The sequence below is a fragment of the Silurus aristotelis genome (genome assembly GCF_946808225.1).
Source record: "Silurus aristotelis genome assembly, chromosome: 14".
NCBI lineage: Eukaryota > Metazoa > Chordata > Actinopteri > Siluriformes > Siluridae > Silurus > Silurus aristotelis.
Window position 1 is genome coordinate 24,433,183 of NC_139587.1, and position 21,734 is coordinate 24,454,916.

At 41.9% G+C, this 21,734-nt stretch overlaps 2 protein-coding genes and 1 long non-coding RNA gene across 4 annotated transcripts in view; 2 read left to right on the forward strand and 1 right to left on the reverse strand.

The window, feature by feature from the left end:
* shank2b (SH3 and multiple ankyrin repeat domains 2b) overlaps positions 1-8,772 on the forward strand; it is a 181,533-nt gene extending 172,761 nt beyond the window's left edge. The window contains exons 10-14 of one of the 2 annotated variants that reach the window (XM_083560942.1): positions 1,753-1,812; positions 2,088-2,212; positions 2,375-2,486; positions 3,314-5,708; positions 6,756-8,772. In XM_083560942.1, coding sequence (XP_083417068.1) covers positions 1,753-1,812; positions 2,088-2,212; positions 2,375-2,486; positions 3,314-5,708; positions 6,756-7,260 — 3,197 coding nt within the window. In that variant the 3' untranslated portion in view covers positions 7,261-8,772. The remainder of the gene's footprint in view (positions 1-1,752; positions 1,813-2,087; positions 2,213-2,374; positions 2,487-3,313; positions 5,709-6,755) is intronic. The other variant, XM_083560941.1, reaches the window with a different exon arrangement.
* A 980-nt stretch (positions 8,773-9,752) lies between these two features.
* On the forward strand, positions 9,753-12,445 carry LOC310737029. Its single transcript, XR_014536732.1, has 2 exons — positions 9,753-9,919; positions 9,959-12,445. It is a non-coding gene; the product is annotated as an uncharacterized lncRNA (long non-coding RNA).
* Positions 12,446-14,110: 1,665 nt separating this feature from the next.
* On the reverse strand, positions 14,111-20,199 carry polr2c (RNA polymerase II subunit C). The gene is made up of 9 exons (XM_083561149.1): positions 19,958-20,199; positions 18,338-18,387; positions 18,169-18,237; positions 18,014-18,066; positions 17,788-17,916; positions 17,625-17,676; positions 17,271-17,439; positions 14,874-14,948; positions 14,111-14,366 (listed from the first exon to the last, which is right to left on the reverse strand). The coding sequence occupies exons 1-9, from the start codon at positions 20,041-20,043 to the stop codon at positions 14,222-14,224; spliced, it is 828 nt and encodes a 275-aa protein (XP_083417275.1). The 5' UTR covers positions 20,044-20,199; the 3' UTR covers positions 14,111-14,221.
* Positions 20,200-21,734: the final 1,535 nt, after the last annotated feature.

The following is a 21,734-nucleotide window of genomic DNA, read 5'->3' on the forward strand; positions in this document are numbered from 1 at the left end:
AGTTGCACTGATCTTTTATTTGGTAAAAAGCAAAAAATCCTCCCTTTTGCACAAATCTTTTGTCGTGTCCCACGGGATCCCAACATTAGTCTTACCAGATGTTCTGTAAACTTTTCCGGTCCACATCTGGCATATACTATCAGTATACACCGACCAGGCGTCGGTGTCAAACTCGCTCGCGCTTGCCCGTTTTTCATGCTTCTAAAACGTCAACTTTAAGTAAAAAATGCTATAATCTTATATTATAGCATTTTTTACTCAAAGTTGACGTTTTAGAAGCAGGAAAAACGGGCAAGCGCGAGCGAGTTTGACGAGGGACAAATTGTGATGTCTAGACGACTGGGTCAGAGCATTTCCAAAACTGCAGCTCTTGTGGGATGTTCCTGGTCTGCAGTGGTCAGTATCTATCAAAAGTGCTCCAAGGAAGGAACAGTGGTGAACCGGCGACAGGGTCATGGGTGGCCGAGTCTCATTGATGCACGTGGGGAGTGAAGGCTGATCCGTGTGGTCCGATCCAACAGACGAGCTCCTGTAGCTCAAATTGCTGGAAAAGTGAATGGTGTTAATGCTTCACGGGTCGCAGGCTGTTTGGGCAGCAAAAGGGGGACCAACACAATATTAGGCAGGACATCATAATGTCATGCCTGGTCAATGTATGATTGATATATATATATATATATATATATATATATATATATATATATATATATATATATATATATATATATATATATATATATATATATATATATATATATATATATATATATATATATATATATATATATATATATATATATATGGTCCCCTGGTGGTCTAGTGGTTAAGATGCAGCGCTCTCACCGCTGCGACCCGGGTTCGATCCCCGGTCAGGGAACCATCCCCAGCCACTCTTAGTGCCGGTCCCAAGCCCGGATAAATAGGGGAGGGTTGCGTTAGGAAGGGCATCCAGCGTAAAACATGTGCCAAATCAAAAAACGTGCGGAGGATCACGCTGTGGCGACCCCTAACGGGAGAAGCCGAAAGAAAGTTATATATATATATATATATATATAATTATTCAGAGTATAGCTGCAGCTCGAATCTCTATTTTCATTGAGAAAATAATTTCTTCCACTGGTAATGGATGTGCCTCAGTGAACAGGTAAAAGTCTGACTGTTAAAGCAAATAAATTTTTTTGTAAAAGATGAGGATGTGCTAGTGTTCTAGCTAGCCATCATTGTAAGAGGACTCTCTACAGCTTTGAATCATTCTGCAATGAGGTGTTGTCATGGAAATCTTGCTGCAGACGTCTAATATAGCAACAATCCACCTGAAAATGTAATGCCATATTTCCAGTGCAAAGCTGCTCACACTCGTTTTAACGTCGGCGAGCGGATGAAATGATCGTACTTCCCCGTCAGGCTTTTTCTCGAGTTGAATGAATAGATACAAAACAAACAGAGAAACGCAGTTATCACGTGTCGTGTAGGTTCACAGGCGTCAAATAATAAAGAAGAAACCTAGGAAACAGTAGGAATAGAGAACGGGATTATGACATCATACTATATAACACAGAGGGAATTGAAATCCTGGATATTTATAGACTTACGATGTGAAACAGAACGAGAAATGGTGTGCGAGTGTGTGGGCGTGGGTGTGTGTTTTTGTGTGTGTGGGTGGGTGCGAGTGCGTGTAACCAGATGCACACTTGACAAATGTGATGGCAGCAAATCAGACACTGAACTTCCCTCTCCCCCCCCCCTGTGTAGATGATCAGCTTTCAGATATTGTGGCTCAGAAGAAGAGGATTGTTTTTCACGTCACCCTAAGTAATCACTTCCCATGCATGGGAGCTGTATGAAAAGCGAACGCTACCCGCTAGCATGTTGCGCAGTGGCCGCTGAGACACACATTCGCTCGGAAATTGGGAAGAGCTTGCACGGCTTTTGACCTTGACCAGTGTCAATGTTCTCATTTCTGCCTCCTCTCCCTTGCTTGGTTTTGGGTTCCTTTTCTTGATTCTGTACATCCTGTGATGATATTTAATAGACGTAGTGTCCTTTCACTGTCCTGGTCCCTAAATAGAAACTGTGCTGATGTGCAGATAAAGTCGAGGAGGTTGTCCCGCCACAAAAGCCGGTGTGGGACAACGCGAACGTGGACGTGAGGGTGGCAGCTGTTAAACCGCGCCCCACAAGCAGGTGCTTTGCCGTGGCCTCAGAAATGAATGTAAGCATGACCTTTGAACCCAGGAATGCTTTTCTGTTCGATTCACTAATTTAAAGTCGCTCTTTGTGGTCTAAATTAAATAAAACACATCAATCTATCACATTTTACAATGCAGATTTCCCTTCCCTCTGTTTTAACGCACCTGTATTTGTGGTTGTGCAGTCACTGTGCAACAGCCAGGAAATGTCAGTGGATTCTGCACCGGTAACAGCCACTCCTAAAGGCCCATTCCTGGGTATACCAAAAGGAGCCATTCGCCGACAGACATCTATAGGCAAGTTTTCAATCAAATGTTTAAATGTGTTTTAACAATAGCATTGTGCTCACAGTTCCTTCATCGCTTTTTGGATTTGATGAGTGATTGTTGTACACAGAGTGTCTTTATCAGAAACGGTTTGTATTTTAATTCAACAAAAAATAAATACATTTGCGTTTACATCATGTAATGTATGTATAACAAAACCAAACAGTATTCATTAGAAAGCTTTTTGCCACGTTTGGTTCTATATGAAATATTGAAACACAAGTAGTCCCCGGGTTACTATGGAGATGCGTTCCGATGACCTTGACCTAACTTGAAAATATTGTAATACAAGACATGGCCTAGCCTAACCAAGAGTCTTCAAAAATGGTGATCAGTATGAGGTAGTATATAAGATAGCAAAACAAAGCATTTTACACTACCGAACTTGATAAACTTTACAGTATAAATGCATGAGGATGAGCCCTGGGTCACGAGTGGAGGCCGGAGGCAGACACGCTCTGTTTCAGTGTGTGTTGGTGCCAAAAAAAAGGCGTGAGACAAGAGCTAAAATTGGGATTTTAAAACACCAAAAACACAGAAAAAGATGCACTCTAACCACATTGTCCCAACATATCGTACGAAAATTTAATTGGTGCGCAAAAAGGTTAACATTTTTACAATTATGCCTTATCGCTATCGTCATCATAAGACCGGAAAATTGAAAGTCGAACAATTTTAACTTAGGGACTACATTAATTTCTAATTCTATAAGAAATAATTAATGAAAAAGTTTTTTTTTTGTGCCTGATTTGATGTGGGTGCTCTCCGAGTAATTAGCACTTATCATCTAACCACAGGTGTAACTGAAGAAGAAAAGCAGTTTCTTACTCCTCCCATGTTAAAATTTACAAGAAGCCTATCTATGCCTGACACATCAGAAGACATCCCCCCACCACCGGCTATTTCCCCTCCATCTCCTCCCCACAACAATGCCCCCACACCTGCTGGACATGGTTATGGCACAATCCGACCAGGCTTCACCCCTCAAAGTCCTACTGTAAACAATGCTCCTTCAGACAGAGGAGACTCGAGTCCTGGTCCAGGTTGGAGAGACCAAGGCATGTATTACCAAAAGAATTCTGAACAGTATGATGCTAAAGACTACAGCAACAGTCCAACTGCTCAGCAGAGCCTTCACATGCGCCGAGCCCAGATTCCTGAGAACCCATATTCGGACGTCGGCAAATTGGCGAATGCTGCACTGTTTGTTCCAAACAAGCCTGCACGGAGAAAGGGCATGCTTGTGAAACAGTCTAATGTTGAGGATAGCCCAGAGAAGACCTGCTCCATTCCCATACCCACCATCATCATCAAAGAGCCTTCCACCAGCAGCAGTGGAAAGAGCAGCCAGGGCAGCAGTATGGAGATTGAAACTTCAACGCCCGACCACCCAGGCCAACTCCGCCCTGACGATGGCATTAATACAGGAAGCCCTTTTGCACCTGCTATAGCTTCTAGTTCCGGCAGGGAAAAATGGCTGGAGGTTCACAGAAATTCCCCATCGTTTAGATCCACAGATGCTGGTGATGAGGATGTGGCTCCCGCTCCTACCCCTCGTCTGCGACACTCAAAGTCCATTGATGAGGGCATGTTTAGCAGTGATGAGCGTCTACGCCGGCTCATGGCTCCCCCTTCATCCCTGCTCAGCATTCCCCGAGGAGGGGGCAATGTAACAGACTTTAACAGCCCCGAGCCAACCATGGTGCGGGAGTTACTTAACACTAGAACAGGTCACAGTCCCATCAGCCTGCCAGCTCACAAGACCTACAGCTCAGGGAGTGGGAACTATGTTCACCCTGTCACCGGAAAACCGCTAGACCCCAATTCTCCATTAGCCTTAGCATTAGCTGCCAGAGACCGGGCCATGAGAGAGCAGTCACAGCCTTTGCCACTTAAGAGTGACCTGTCCAAACTGGATCTCAACAAGCCACTTTTTATTGACACAAAACTTCGGCCCAATGTTGAAGTAAGTTTCTCCAGCACTGCCACCATGGGCAGGCCACGGGGGGGCCTACGAAGACAGATGACCGAATCCAAATTTGAAACTGAGTCCAAGTTCCAGCTTGACCTGGGCAAGATTGAGAAAAGGCCAGAGGAGAAAAAGAACATGCTGATAGACATTGTGGACACATCCCAACAGAAGTCGGCAGGGCTGCTAATGGTTCATACCACAGATGGGACCAAAACTGAGGAGAACAGCCTGTCAGAAGGAGAGAGGGATGAGGATGTTTGTCCAGATAGCACCCCCGGAGAACTTCGTGATCCCAACCAGCCAGTTTCTTCTAAGCCTGCACCACTAAAGCCTCTCTCTGTAGTGCCACCAAAAACCATGATCTCTGTCAGCTCTGTAGATGAGCCTGTCAAACTTCCCTTTGGTATCCCTCCACCACCTCTGGCCTCCGTTGACATTGATGAGGAGTTTGTGTTTGCCGAACCCCTGCCTCCACCGTTAGAGTTTGCTAACAGTTTTGACATCCCTGAAGACCAAGGGGCACTCAGTGAACTTCTGAAGCAGAAATCCAATGGCATGAGTGTGAGTGGACCAACGCTTGCTCCTTATTACCCCCATTTAACCACAAGCAACTCAAGAGATCAAGAGATCAAGAGACCAACCGTTCTCACCAACTGCACACCTCCCAGCTTTTCTACAGGACCTCTGGAACCTTATGAGCCCATTATTGACTCAGGCATTGAAGTGGACAGCCGGAGCAGTGGAGACCCCCAGCTGGAGACCACAAGTACGGTCTCCACTGTATCAAGCATCTCCACCTTATCGTCAGAAGGAGGAGAGACCCTGGACACTTGCATGGTCTATGCAGACGGTCAGGCCTTTCTGGTGGACAGGGCACAGGTCCTACCCAAACCCAAAGCCAAGTATGCTGTCAACAAGAGCAACGCACTTTACAAGGACGCCTTAAACGAGGAGACCATAAGCTCTTTCAGGGTGCCCTCCTCGATTCCTCCACCACCCCTGGGAACTGCCCCACCAGAGCCTCTAAAAACCCCAACACAAAGAACCTCAAAGCTTTGGGGTGAACCTCTGGATCTGAAAACCCCCCATGGACCAGAGACGAAACCCCAAAGCTTGACAGAAATCAATTCTGTTCTGCAACATGTCAGCAAAGACAAAGCACCAAAGCCAGAGGAAGCTCTAGACTCTCCCCCAGGATGTAGAACTCATTTTGGATTGAGGTATGTTGCCCCATAGCAGCCACCAACACCCACCCCAGTAACACAGACATTTATTTAGCTACACAGATTTGTGTGTGTGTGTTGAGCTCATGAAAGAACAAGTTGCCTAGCAACCTAATAATGAGAACAGCCTTGAGGATGAGATGAGCAACATTGGTGTGGTGAACACAGACGTAACCAGAGAAGAAGGAGAGGTGTGCTAGTGCTTGTGCATGCATATTTTCCTGATTTGGAACACAACCTATGTATTCCTTAACCATTATATTCATGAACTGCCCCTGTGAGGGTTTTCAAAAGCCCCCTTACGGACGTAAAAATTTTTTTTTATTTAGTACTAGTGATGACAAAGGTTTATGTATTTAAAGTCGCATGATTTTACAGTGTTCTTAGCCTTAAAAAAACAGCACAGCTTGATCTGTGTGTATTGGTAGTTTGGGTTGTATGACTATATTGGGCACGTTTTCTTAAAGAAGACACTCTGATGTCTCCTCCCACTGCAGACCTTTTAAGCCTGACCCTCATTTGCTATAGAGATTAGTGGGTATTTACAGACAAAAAGACCGACACAAAATACCCTGTATTGTACAGTACTCAAATTGAACTAGCTGTTTTTTTATTCCTCAGAGGTTGTAAAGTTTGTATAGATTAACAAAGAATTATGGCTTTAAATTATATGGTTCACCAAATATTGGCAAGCTTAGTTTTATGTGCCTATATGCAGGTAAAATGGTTGCCTTTTTCTACTATTTGCAATCTTTCACTTTCTTTTGTTTCTATCTGATTTGCAATGTATGGTGACTGGTCTTCTACTTCCTTTATCTCTGGATGGACTTTTTCCATCAATCTTATATCGGTACCGATTAATCAGCAAAAAAGACCTCTACGAATGATGACATAATGAATCCTCCCTGGATAGAAACACCTTAAAGACTCAAATTGAGTCCCCTTGACTTACATATTGCTAGCTATTTCATAGTTATGTAATGACCAAAAAACTTCACTGATTTCTTTTTTGGATTAAAGTTGTTTCTTATTGTTTTTCTTTAGAAATCAGGACAGTGTGTCCCTCATCTCAGGAACCCAGCCGAACCCCGGAGTGTCCTTCACCAATCAGCCCGGTCCGAACGTGCCTGCGCCATCGCCATGCCGACAGGCTGAGAGCTTGCATCACCATCGCCATCCCTCGAGCCCGAGCATCACATCTCCTCCTCCAATTCTGAGCTGCTCCTCGTCATCCTCCTCTCTACCTGCCGTGAGCACCACGTCCTCCGTACAGGGTCGAAGTCGCTCACCTTCGCCCCTCTCGTTCCTTCAGGCCGCCTCCGGCAAGCCATTCGCCTCCAAGGCGGTTCTTTCGTGGACCAAACAGGACGTGGCTGACTGGCTAGAAAGCCTTAATCTGGCTGAACACAGAGACGCCTTCCTGGAGAACGACATAGAGGGCACACACCTGCCCAGCCTGCAGAAACAGGACCTAATTGACCTAGGAGTGACACGCGTCGGCCATCGCATGAACATCGAACGTGCACTCAAGCTGCTGCTTGACAGATGAGAGTGGGACAGCACAAGCAATTGTTTTTTGGTTCTTGAGCTTCATTTGTTCCTTACTCATTTTTCTTTTGCTTATTTTAATACCTTGGGGATTTTTTCCATGTCAGCTGGAAAGGATTTCTAGGGAGCACTTGCATCCTGAAGAAAGATTTTCTTCAAGAAAGCTCTTCTCACGTGAAAGTTCCAGCCGGTGATGGACGACGTCAAGCCAAACACACTGTACAGTCCCCACACACACATTCACACACACACCAGAGCTCTTTGCTGTTTTTGGGTTTTATGGACTCAGGCCTCGTGCAAATTAACTGAAGAACCAGCAGAGCTGGCCTTCCATTTTCTATCTTTGCTAAGACGATTATCCAGAGAATATTTCTTCAGCAAAAAGGGAAGGATCGTCTGTGTATTGGCTGAAAAGTCATGCTTTTTTTTCTCCTTCCTTCTTCTACGTATTTGACCCGGACCTACATGGATTTTTTTCAAGATGACCGCATTTTGGTATCCAGCTGTTCCTCAGTTCACATGTTCATGACCCAAGCATCTTGACCAGAAACGTCAAGGGTCACTTTTGTGCATGTGTGTGTGTGTGTGTGTGTGTGTGTGTGTGTGTGTGTAAAGACATCATGCTTTTTCCATGTTTATGTCTTTGAATGCAGTAAAACATGAGGTACTTGTCAGAATGGGTCAAAATCACTCAAGTCTTTCTGCAGTGTAATATCTACTGATATTGCATGTCTTCCACATTGTGAGGTTTGACTGCATTCCTACCACTTGCTTTTGTTTAGTTCTTTTTCGTTTTAAGATCATCTTCCAGCTGTTTTACTTTGGTTGTCATGACAACGACTGACGAGTATTTGATTTAACTGGATTACCGGAGCGAAGATGTTCGTGCCGGGTTTAGCGTATTTACGTTCGAACGTTTGAAGAGTTGCCTTCAGAGAAACGTCCCTTATGTCTCAGGACACAGCTGTTAGACACAAGGCTACACTTGATCCAATGACCTGAATGTGTCTTTCCTCTACTGCAGGCAACATCGTCATATATATTCTGTCTCGACCTAAAACGGTCAGCGGTTTACTAGATATTTTATAGTTGCTTTGTGATTCGAATGCAAGAGAGCGAACCCTTTTTTTATTTTTTTTTATTGTTGCTTATATTTATTCATTTGGCAGCTTCAAATAGTGAGCCACAATGCTGTCTAAAAATAAAGCTTAGGAGTTAAAGGTTTATTTAAAGAGCAACTCCACTGATTTCATAAAAAAGCTCTGCTATGGTACTGTATCAAGAACTGACCTCGGAGTCAAGGTGTGTGACGTCAGTTTATCCAGGGAGCAAAGCTTATTCATTTCCTCACTATCAAAATACCTCAGTGTGCAGGTGAATCAGACACAAACATGCCATACCAATCGAGCAGTTCTGTTTTGTTGCAGTGGTTCATGTAGGTTAGTTTTTTACTTAAAAGTCATTCGCCGTGCAGTTGAGTGTAACATACAGTAGTGTCAAATGCCTTCAAAAATATTTGACGTTACCCAAAGCTCGGCACCAGGACATGATCCTCACGGAGGGAACAAAATCTCCTTTGTTCTCATTAATAGCTGATTGTGTTGGATGTGGAAGGGTAGGATTTATGTTTGTGTCACCAGTTACAAGGTGGTTCCAAAAAGTTTTGAGACTCGCTCTGTTTACGAGAAAGTACTTTATTTATCTATGTTTACATACTATCACCTTCAAAATAGTCCCAATGCACAGCAATACAGCGCTCCCAGCGTTCCTACCACTTCCTGAAAGTCTTCTTTTCAAAACGTGTCCAGCACCTTCTGCAATTCACACTGGATCAAAACAACTGGATCTTCATCTTTGGGTCCACAGAAGCCAAATCGGGCGAATAGGGTGGGTGTGGAAGTGAGATCACGTGGTCAGAATCGCAGATGTGGTAACGCACGTAGTCAGAATAGCAAAAGTCGCACAACTCCCTCTGTACACAGAAAGGTGTCTTTCAGCACACTGAATTATGAAGGTCGGTGCTCCCTGTGATTGCGCGTGCAGCCTCGTGCTGTAATCTGATGGCATGTTACTATACTAGACTTAGAACTTTTTGATACCACCTCGTATCTTTTGGAAAATGAGCCAACAAAATAGATTTGAATATATGACCAGTTGGGTCAGAAAGTCTTAGACCTCTAGAAAAGACTGCTTTGATTTTATAATGTAGTATAAATATTTTTTTTTATGACGATATCCTCTGCAAGAATGTCAGGAACATTTTACAATCCATGATATCGCAAATCAAAGTGTCTCCAGTGAAAAGGATTTGACAAAAAATTTAACAGTGAACAGTGTGAGTACACGCAGGTCTGCATAATCTAGTAACCAAGAACTAGTCCTGAATATTCAATTATATTATATATATATATATATATATATATATATATATATATATATATATATATATATATATATATATATATATACACAGTGGAACCTCGATACTCGCGACTTTTCGTTCGGAACCAGACTGATAGTAAAAAAACCTTTATTTTGTCGAGTTAACAGTACAGTACAAAAGTCCCCCTGAAAAAGGAACCATCAAAAGGAGAGTCAAAACCTCGCCATTTTTTGTTACTCACGAGGGGTCATAGAACATAACCCCCACGAGTATCGAGGTTGAACTGTATGTATATATATATATCAGGTACTGATAGGTTGAGGAGGCTTGGGGGTCTAGTCAGTGTTCCAATTCATCCCCAAGGTGTTCAGTAGGGTTAGAGCTCTATAGCAGACTTCTTAACATCTCCTCTCTAACGCATGTAAGGCGTATCTTCATGGAGCTGGCTTTGTGCACAGAGGCATTGTCATGCTGGAGAGGGTTCAGATCTGCTAGTTTGAGTGAAGGGAAAATGTAATACTACTGCATCCAAAGACATTCTGTACAACTGTGTGTACAGAATGTGTGTACAATCTTTGTTTGGAGAACAGTCAGGTATCCCAACACTTTTGTCCATAAATTATATATCTTGTGTGTAATTGGTTTGTCCATGTCGTTTCAGACTACACTGTACAAAGAGAAATAACTGCAGGAGTGGGTGGAATTGGTCACATTAGGGAACGGAACTAAAATGAAACCACCTCTAGTGCAGGTTAAACTATTCGATTCAGGCGGCCCACAACTCCTGCGTTCATTCATCAGAGTTCGGAGCTTCAGCTCTCAACATATACAGAGTAGATCATCTGTAATGTGGCCATCACATCACTAGAAAGGTATATGCAGAAAATAGTAGCCGTCCAGTGATCTTTAAAACTTATCCTTCATCACGTCGAAGTAAAACATTGTGTGTGTTAAAGAACAGGCAAGGAGTTACAGTCATTACGTGCTGGCAAGGAAACAAAGTCGTCAACAGATTGAGGGACTGTTGGTGTCCTCGCATCAGGGCGACTAGCAGACAGGGGCGAGACAAACAGGAAACTAAATGCTGGAGTTGCTCTTTAAGGAACTTTCTCCTATGCTCTGTGTCGGCCTCTAGCAGTCGCTCAGAACCTCAAACATTGGCCATCAGTGGGAAATATTTCATCACTCAATCAGTAGAATTCTTGATCAATTCCTACAGTGCATAATGGATGCAATGTTCTGTTTTGTAACAAAGTGCTAGCGTAAAGGAAAACTCCACCCTGTATGATCTTCAGTTACATGGAAATTCATGGGCTTTTTGTGGTTTTTTTTTCGTTTCACTGGGACGTGTCATCAGAATCGCAGCAGAATTTTAACCCTTGCTTTATTTTCTACCTAAATACCTAAAAAGTCCCGTCTCCCGCCTACACAGCCGTACAAACTGTTCCGTTTCCCACGATTCAACTGACGTTAATACCGTTATTAAAGCCATCAAGCTCACAGATCACCAACTCAGAGCAACTGCATCAAGGATTCTGGATCTTTGGAGTCGGCACCAGCACCAGCATTGTTGGATTTCTCGTTACAATATGACAATCAACTTCAGCAGAGAGTGTTTAATGGGATAACAAACTTTAAACTCTAATATACAAAATATTTTAATCTACAATCTTCTGTCCTCACCTGACCATCACACCCATATGCCGTTCTAATGAGGATCTAATGTTTTAGCAACTAGTGGACAAAAGGAGTGTGAAGGTTGGAGTGGAAGAACTCGAGGGTCCTGCACAGATCCCAACTCGGACCGCCTCACCTACACAACTGTATCATGTAGGCGAATCAACATCAATGGATTTTACACTACAAAATGGCGAGCATGATAACGTGGTAACGATTACGTCCCGTCCCCTGTCCCCGTCCCCCTCCGTGTTAAAGTGTGCATCAAATCATCACCAGCATCATCATAAAAAAACAGCACCATTACATATTTGAATCTTCAGCGAGTATGACGGTGGAGTTTTGCTTTAAATATGAACCACAGACATTTTCACAGAGACAATGACAGCTATCAGAGCTAAAGTCCAATCAGATATGATCTTGGACACACGATAAATCAGACGGAAATCATCTCCACATTTATCAAACTTGGTTTTAGTCACAAAAGTCACGTACGCTGTTCAGATGATGATCCTTTCCAGTGATGATTGTGATCATCTCCAGCAGTGTCCTACAGTTCGTCTTTTTTTTTTTTTTACCTTGAGTGTCCTCTGTGTGTGTGTGTGTGTGTGTGTGTGTGAACTGAGTGAGGGTAACAAAGGACAGTTGAAACCCACAGCGGTGTAAGTATGCAGTGAAAAAGTGCAGCAACATGTTTGCTTATCTCTACCTTAGAGGAGTTAGAGTTATCGATCATCTCTATATAGCTTATTTTAGGTGAAAAGAAAAACAGCACAGTATTTTAAAGATTTATAGAAATATTTGAGATTTTTATGACATTTAACTGATTTGTGGTGTGCCAAAAAAAATTTATGTGATATCGGTTAAGAAGCAATACACACTCTTAAGGGAAACAGTTTTTTTTTTGTTGTTGTTTGTTTGTTTTTTCTGGGGGTGGGGGGTCGTTTTCTTTCGGAAGTGGGGTCCGGTTTTGCCAGTATTCCACGTACAGTATATCAATGCTATTTCAACCAATCGAGAATTTATATATAGGTCTCAGTGAAATAGAAAAATATTAAAATATTGAGCTAATGGCTGTCACCTGCTTCTTTTAGATCCTGTAATTAAAAGACGAAGATAAAATTTCCGTTTGTGTCGTGTGAATGATTTACGAACCAGAGATCGCACACATCGGGTCTCGGACCTCTTCTGATCCAGAAAATGATTTCTTTCCGGGTGAATTCATGTCTGTGTGTGTGTGAGGATAACTTCATGACATTTGGAAATTTCTTATCATTTGGTTGTACAAGAAGAATCGTCACACACTTTGTTTTGTTCAATGTTGTGCTGATGATACGTTCGATTCATTTTAGTTGTAATAATTAAGAAGAAAAAGAGGAGTTGAAGTGAGAAGACTTCCTCTAGATCCTTAACATGTACAGAGGACAAAAGCAGAAAATAGAAGCTCGTGGTTAATACAGTGAACTTCTGATTAAAACCTTGATCAAGGCCCTCAACTGTTCCGTCAGATAAATGAGAGAACTCTGTTGCTCTGGATAAGGGTTTCATGGGAAGTGGTATCTCAGGTTACTGTTTTCAGAAGGGTAATTAGGGTCCCAGTATTGCCAAGCTGCCACTTCTTAGGCCCTTGACCATCTGTGCTTCAGGTGTGCTGTGTGGCCGAACCTGCGCTCTAACCCCAGCTTTAAAACGCCTTGTGGAGCGAAAGAAAAAGGTTTTGCTTTTATGTAATGTACATGTGACAAGTAAAATGACTATGTAATGTGAGCGGTAGCCTTCAGGAAAGGGAAAAAAAAATACACAGTCTGGATGAATGTGATGGATTTCAGAAGAATCACATTAAATCGTTTTATGTTTTCAGACTCAAAAAGTTTTTCCACTCAACGCCTTGTGGTAAGTAATTGAACTAAGGTTGTTCTGTGCTGCCCCCTGGTGGCCTTCTTTTGTTTACATTTACATGTCTTTTGACATGTGCTTGTATCCCGGAAATGCAGAGAGGATTTAAAGTCATAAAAACATGTTTTTACAAAAAGAATTGATATGATTGATCGATTGAATTTATTGATCCCATCCCAGAGTGAAAATTCATGAATCATGTGCTTTAATGCACACTGCATCGCAATAGTTTTACTGAGACATACAAAATTGTAATTGTAGGAACTGGGCTGCAGACCAAAATCATTTACCCTCAAATACAGATGCGGATGTAAAGTGCATCTGCCAAATGCCATAAATAAAAATGTCTAAATGTCGAAGCACAAAACTATAGGAGTGTTTTAGTGTGCTGGAGAATTACAATTTCCCTCCAATAATACAGATACGAACACACTTCCGGCATGTCAACGCCTCTGTGCAAAAACTGAGCTCCATGAAGACGGTGTGTGAAGTGAAGGGTGGAGCGGAAGAGGGTCCTCCAGAGTCCTGAACTTCGTCGACCAACATCAAAGCCTGATCTGATTTTACTTCAGCTCTTGTTCCTGAATAAACGGATCCTTTCCTTTGAAACGCAGAATCTCGTGCAAAGCCTTCCCAGAAGAGTGGAGCTTATTATAAAAGCACATCTGGAATGAGATCTTCAGAAAGCACATACGAACCTGATGCTCAGGTGTCTACAAACATTCGGTGTTGCATGCTAACCGTAGCATTGTCACAATCTGCTCAGAAATCCACCCCCCCTCCCCCTATTTTTTTGTAGCAGTATTTCCTGATCTCAATCCTCTCAGTTCCTCCAAACATAAAATCTTCCCCATTTTATTCCCTCATAATTGTGGAAAGAATTTATTTGGAATAGTTTTTGTATACGTCAAGACAATTTATTTTACGGATTCGTCGGTAATAAGTAAAAAATATATAAACCCACTTCCTGTGCTGTACAACATCTCAACAAATTCTCTCTCTCTGTCTAATTGATGGTGAGGACGTCGCTCTGGATCTCGTGGCTCAGCTGCGTCTGTAGGTCGCTCAGCTTCTTCTTGAGCACGGCGAGAGCGGACATCACGATCGTCTCCGGCCGGAGAGAACCGCACGACTCCACATTATAGTAAAACCTGTGGAGAAACCGAGACGCGTTACACGTCATGTGTGTATTAAGCGTCAGACTGGATTATAAATAAAACATACACTGTGTGGCCAAAAGTTTGTGGACACCCGTCCATCACAGTGTGGGCAATGATCATCTGGTTCCAGTTTTTAATAATCAGACAGTTCTACATAACGGACTACTTTATAATGATTTCATTGATGGAATGAATGGAATAGATTGGATGGAGGGATAAATTGGAATGTCTAATAGATGAATAGATTAGGTAGATAAACTTTAGATTGACCAAATGATTATACCAATCGGATATAAAGATGGATTGAAAAGATGGACTGGAATGATCCATGGATGAATAGATAGATTAGATAGATTAATTGAATAAATAATTAATTGGATGTATAATGAATTGGATAACTTTGATGGAGGGATAGACTGACTGAAAGGATGGATTTATTGAATGAATTGATTGGACAGATTGGATGGGATCTGTTCCTACATAATATAATACATGTACCTCTCTGGTTTGCCATTGGGGTCATATGGAGCTTGGACTTCCTCCTCCTCGAGCTCAGAGTACTCGCTCTTCGGCCTGACAAAATAATAATAATAATAAAAATACACTGATGAATTCTTGAATGTGATTGGTCAAAATGTGTTGATTCATTGTATTACAGCTGCTCTGAAAGAAGTTGCAGCTACACGCCAGATCAATTTTATTCTAACATGCTCGTTGTAATGCGTTTCTATAGTAACTGCTGGGGCTGGTGCTTTGTTATATACAGTGGTAAATAGGGCTGCAAAATTCCAGGTATTTTCAAGACTGTAAACTTTCGACGGGAATTTATGTGAATTAACTGGAAATGTACAAAATTGCAGGTTAGCCAATAACAAGGAACCTTTTGAATGTCTTCCCTGCACATTCATCAAATCACATGCACACTTACTGAAGGGCTGCTGAGGCCACGCCCCCTACATGCACTGTGCGTTCCTCCATAACAAAACACTAGGGGTGTAACGGTAAACGTATTCATACTGAAATATTCTGCTTCAGGGCTTTCGGTTCGGTACACGTGTATGCACAACATGCACAACATAGTTAAATCCGAGTTTCCTCAGGAACGTATTAAGTGGCGGAGCGCGAATTTTTTTTATTTCCACCTCGCACTTTAAGCGATTTCAGCTATTTTTTAAATTGTTATTCATATTTTTAAACCTTTAAACATACATAACAATGCCAGAGGTGAAAAGAAATTTGAGTTAGTGTAGTGTCACTGTGGCTACTAAATCCACTTCCTGGTTAGCGGCTAATGCTAACACTATTGACTCTTTAAGCGTTTTATGTCCATCTTCAATCGTTTCTTTTAAAAGGAGAAAATCCTGCCAATTGCGCATATCGAGGGAGTGGATGAATGAAGGGTGGAAGGAATTAAGACATTTGTTAAAGTATGCTGAAATAAATAAAACAGTTAAGTAGATATAAAATATTTATATTTCATTGTAAATCTCTCACACACACACACACACACACACACACACACACACACACACACACACACACACACACACACACACACACACTTACATAGACATCTGTATTACCCAAATGGGGTATATATTATTTCACCAATATTCTAATTGTTTTTAAAAATGTCAACTGTTTAAATGCTGATCACAAATATTATTAATAATAAACTTTGTTAATAAAAAGAAAGTACAAGCAATTTTGTGTTTCGAGTTTCTTCCCTCTGACGGGACCGAAATTTAACCGAACCGTGACTTAAAAACCTAGGTCCGTACCGAACTGTGAATCTTGTGTACCCTTACACTCCTAATAACACACATCAATTCTTGGAAAAAGAAAAAAAATATTCGTAAATGACAGAAATATTACATACATCCATGTTTAAAACTTCCTTGTGCTGTGTGTAAGCTATTACACAAATAGTGCAACAAATAATACTAACAATTACATCAAAGTCAGACATGTCATTTCCCAGTTTTATATATGATGCGATTATCATATTTTCTGGACTATAAGCCGCTACTTTTTTCCCCACGCTTTGAACCCCGTGGCTTAAACAATGAAGCGGGTAATACATGGATTTTTCCTGGGTTTTTCCCGGTTTCACAAACTTTAAGCCAAAAAACTGAGCCCCATAACATTAGACCAATGAAATTGCCGAACGGGTTCAGGTGAACCAATGAAACTCTTTATATTAAATCAGATGCGCTCCCACTGAATCGGGCCGCACCATAAATCCATAAATATGGATGATGTTTCTCTGACGTTTGACCTGCCGCTCACTCGGACTGTCTACAGGAAATGCGAATCATTCGTCACGCTGAAAACAACCGGGCATGAAAAAACACACTTCACCTGTGTTCTGAGCTGCACGGCATCGGGAGAAAAGATTCACCGATGGTGATTTTTAAACGCACTACGATGCCAAAAGATAAACTCTCGAGAGAAATAGTTGTGAAAGGAAGGAGGAAGACAGTGAACAATGACTTTCTTGGTAGGCTACTGTTTAGATACAAGCCGTGTAACAGACACTGTCTTTCATTAAAGCCTGTGTAAAGTTCATTAGTTTCAGTGTAGGAACCCGCGGCTTATAGACAGGTGCCGCGTATTTATGTTCAAAATGAAAATCTTTGTCAAATTCAGTGGGTGCGGCTTATATTTGGGTGCATTTATTAGTTCGGAAATTACGGTATATAAATATATATATATATAAATATGGGTAATGAAAATAAATTCCTAAGTTTCCAACTTGGAATATTTCCCAAATTCCCCAGATGAAGATCCCATGGAAAGTCTTGGAAATGTTCCACCCCCTTGCAACCCTAGTGGTAAAGCTGCATCCGTAAAGGTAATGGTAAAATTTTCGGGATATAAAAAAAAGGCGCGTACCATTCCTCAGGACGGGGGTACACCGTGTGTCTCAGAGCGTTGTCTGGGTCGTACTCAAAGGCCACTCCTGCTGTTGGGTTCCACTTGGCGTGTTCCTTGCCGAAGCCCTTCTTGGCGTACGCTCGGAGACGGAGCTCCTGGCCCTTTCGTAGCTTCACCAGCAGGATGTCTGGAATCAAGATAAAGACGGGGATTCAAAGGTCAAGCCAAAACAGACTTAAATGTACCAGTAGCCACACAATGTTTATGGAAAGAGGGTGCGGAACTAAAGGCATCCAGTGGCTCAGCTCATAAAATTTCCAGCTCAGTTCTTTACAGAGTCTCTGATGTGAAAGAGAGAGCCGGGATCCTCACCATCCTGCTCTACGTAGTCATTAGGGTCGTTATCTCGACTTCTTGAGGTTACCTGAAAAAAGAAAAAGAACCAGCTTTCTGTTAGTGTGTGTATATAAAACAAAAACACATATCTGTGTGTGTATGGTGGGAAAAGAGGTTTGTTCAGGTTACTGCGACTCACGGGAATAACTCTGGGGTTATTAGAGAGCAGGTCCCGCGAAGTCACGTGACGCGTCTGATCTTCGGTGCATCTCACGTCCAGGGTGAGTTCCACTGAGCATTCGGGACAGAAATCGTCGCACGTGCAGTCCTAACAGAGAACGCAGGGCAATCGTGTAGAAAGATTTGCACTACACAAACTTCCAGTAGCACTTAGGAATGTCTTCCTTCTATACCAATAAACTCACCCTGGAGTACTGCATTTTGTCCACGATGTCATCGCTGGTCAGTGGAATGAGTCCTAAAAGAGTAAAACGCATCATTACAGATCATACACATGGTCATGATAAAAGCATCAGGAGGAAGAAAGGATTTCGAAATGAAGTGAAAAGGAGACACACACCCACTCTGTGTGCAATGAACTCGTCGTGGAGAACCGATGAATTGGCGTCGATCTGAACCCAGTCGATTGCTGAAAACGTGGAAAAAACATTTGTACGTGAGTTCACGGTCTGGTTAAAGCATGCTAAACAAATCAGAGATGATTTCTGAACTAAAGTGACGAGTCTCACCGATGGTTGGTACCTCAGACATAAATACTCGCCTGATGGAGTTCGCAACCCTGTTTTCAAAAACAGAACAAAAAAAATCTAATGTACAGCATCACCAGCACTGTATCTGACACCACACATACCCCTCACACACTCTTCACCCTCCTGCTTTCAGCAAAGTAGTACATTCCCCAACAGTCAGACTGCAAAAGTCCAGAATATACTTTCGATTCTTCAAAGTAGCAGCCTTTTGATTTGAAGACAAAGGCATTCTCTCAGACAACCTCATGAGGTAGTCCCCTGGAATGGTTTTCCAACATTCTTAGGGATTTCCCAGAGGTGTTGAGTGCTTGTTGGTTGCTTTTCCTTCACTCTGAGGTCCAACTCATCCCTACCATCTAAACTGGATTTTAGATTGGATGACTATGGAGGCTGGGGCATCTGATACACACTCCTTTCACTCTCCTTCTTGAATAAAGAGCTCTTACATAACCTAGAGGTGTGTTTGGGGTGATTGTCCTGTTGGAATAAAGTACGGTTCCACTAAGTGCAAACCAGATGGGATGGCCTGTCAAAATGCTGTGGTGTTCCCTTCAATTTTGACTAAATCACCAGCACCTTTAAAACCATCACACATCGTCCTACATGTTTCACAGTGATTACCACACATTCAGGAACCGTCTGTTCACCTTATGCACGTCTAACAAAGACAGCGGATAGATTTTTTACTGTTCCATTGAACATCCATACTTTTTGTTTTTGGGCCAAGCTTGTCTCGTCTGCATGTTGTTCTTACAAAGAACAAGTCTTCTTCCACAGACTCGTGCAGTCTGAATAGTGAATGTTGAAATATGTCTGACACTTGAGCTCCAAGGAGCATTTATGTAAATCAGAAGTTAAGGCTGGAAATTTGAATCGATTTATTCTGTGCAGCAGAGGTTGCTCTCTGTCTTTCTTTTCTGGGATGGTACTCATTAGAGCCTGTTTCATCAGAGCGACTGACGGTTTTGGAGACTTCACTTCTTAAGGTAATGATGTACTGTTTTCTCTCTTGACTCACTGAGGATAATATGGATTTGTACAGTAGTTGGACTTGTACAGGCAAAAACTGTCTCAAATGAATTCTTGACATGGTGCAACTGTGAACTGCAAACAATTCCAGGTGACTACCTCATGAATCTGATGATCTCAAGCTAAATGGAGTTACTTTGGACAATCGAAAATGTAAAACATATTCAGGGTTATTAAACATGTCTTTGTTTACTATATCATACTTTGGATGTGTCGATTCTTATAATGCTGAAAATAAATAATAATAAATATTAAATAAAAACACGAAATGAGAAACGGTGTCCAAAATGTTGAATGGTACTTACTTTCAATCTATTTATCTACATTTTAATACACATATATTCAATCATTCATTCATTCTTACTATTTTTCACTGACCGGAGCCTTTATATTTATATGTTGTGCAAATATTTACATATTTATCTGCCCTTCATTTGCACAATGTTACTATTTAAACGTCTGGTTTATGCTAAACTACATTTTGTTTCTGTGTAAACAATGAGGTTGTATTTATGACCCTAGCAGTGATGTAGCATCTTTAGCTAGCGGTCTCAGTTAGCGCGCACTCACGCCAGGTCCGTGTTCTCGATCACAAACTTCACATTTTCGTCCGTCAGCTCTGTGATTTTTACTGTTGGCTGGTTGGCATACGGCATCCTCGATTATAACCAAACGGAAATAAATATGAAACGCGTAAAAACAAAACCCAATACAGCGCTTTATAGCGAACAGAAATCAGCGCTGCACCGCGACAATAACATTCACTGCCGCTTCTTTGGTCCTATAGGGCGGCATGTGTTTATTTCCGGGTTAATGCTTACAAGTACTTCCGGTTAGTATCAAAACTATTCTAGCGCTATTAGCGAACTGCACAAGCATAATAATAATATATCTCTTTATTATGCACAAGCATAATAAAGAGATATATTAAATAATGAGGTGTTATAATACATACTATACTGAAATGCAACGTGAATGTAACTTATTTTGCATTTTCTTGATATTCTCTTAATATTTGCTAACAATAAAAAAAAAAAATATTTTAACAAAAAGGTCCCCATTTGATTTTATTATTTTATACAGTGAGGTAAATAAGTATTTGAACACCCTGCTATTTTGCAAGTTCTCCCACTTAGAAATCATAGAGGGGTCTGAAATTGTCATCGTAGGTGCATGTCCACTGTGAGAGACATAATCTAAAAAAAAAATTCCAGAAATCACAATGTATATTTTTTTAACTATTTATTTGTATGATTCAGCTGCAAATAAGTATTTGAACACCTGTCTATAAGCTAGAATTCTGACCCTCAAAGACCTGTTAGTCTGCCTTTAAAATGTCCACCTCCACTACATTTATTATCCTAAATTAGATGCACCTGTTTGAGGTCGTTAGCTGCATAAAGACACCTGTCCACCCCATACAATCAGTAAGAATCCAACTACTAACATGGCCAAGACCAAAGAGCTGTCCAAAGACACTAGAGACAAAATTGTACACCTCCACAAGGCTGAAAAGGGATACGGGGAAATTGCCAAGCAGCTTGGTGAAAAAAAGGTCCACTGTTGGAGCAATCATTAGAAAATGGAAGAAGCTTAACATGACTGTCAATCGCCCTCGGACTGGGGCTCCATGCAAGATCTCACCTCGTGGGGTCTCAATGATCCTAAGGAAGGTGAGAAATCAGCCCAGAACTAAACGAGAGGAGCTGGTCAATGACCCGAAAAGAGCTGGGACCACCGTTTTCAAGGTTACTGTTGGTAATACACTAAGACGTCATGGTTTGAAATCATGCATGGCACGGAAGGTTCCCCTGCTTAAACCAGCACATGTCCAGGCACGTCTTAAGTTTGCCAATGACCATTTGGATGATCCAGAGGAGTCATGGGAGAAAGTCATGTGGTCAGAGGAGACCAAAAAAGAACTTTTGGGTCATAATTCCACTAAACCTGTTTGGAGGAAGAAGAATGATGAGTACCATCCCAAGAACACCATCCCTACTGTGAAGCATGGGGGTGGTAGCCTCATGCTTTGGGGGTGTTTTTCTGCACATGGGACAGAGCGACTGCACTGTATTAAGGAGAGGATGACGGGGCCATGTATTGCAAGATTTTGGGGAACAACCTCCTTCCCTCAGTTAGAGCATTGAAGATGGGTCGAGGCTGGGTCTTCCAACATGACAATGACCTGAAGCACACAGCCAGGATAACCAAGTAGTGGCTCTGTAAGAAGCATATCAAGGTTCTGGCGTGGCCTAGCCAGTCTCCAGACCTAAACCCAATAGAGAATCTTTGGAGGGAGCTCAAACTCCGTGTTTCTCAGCGACAGGCCAGAAACCTGACTGATCTA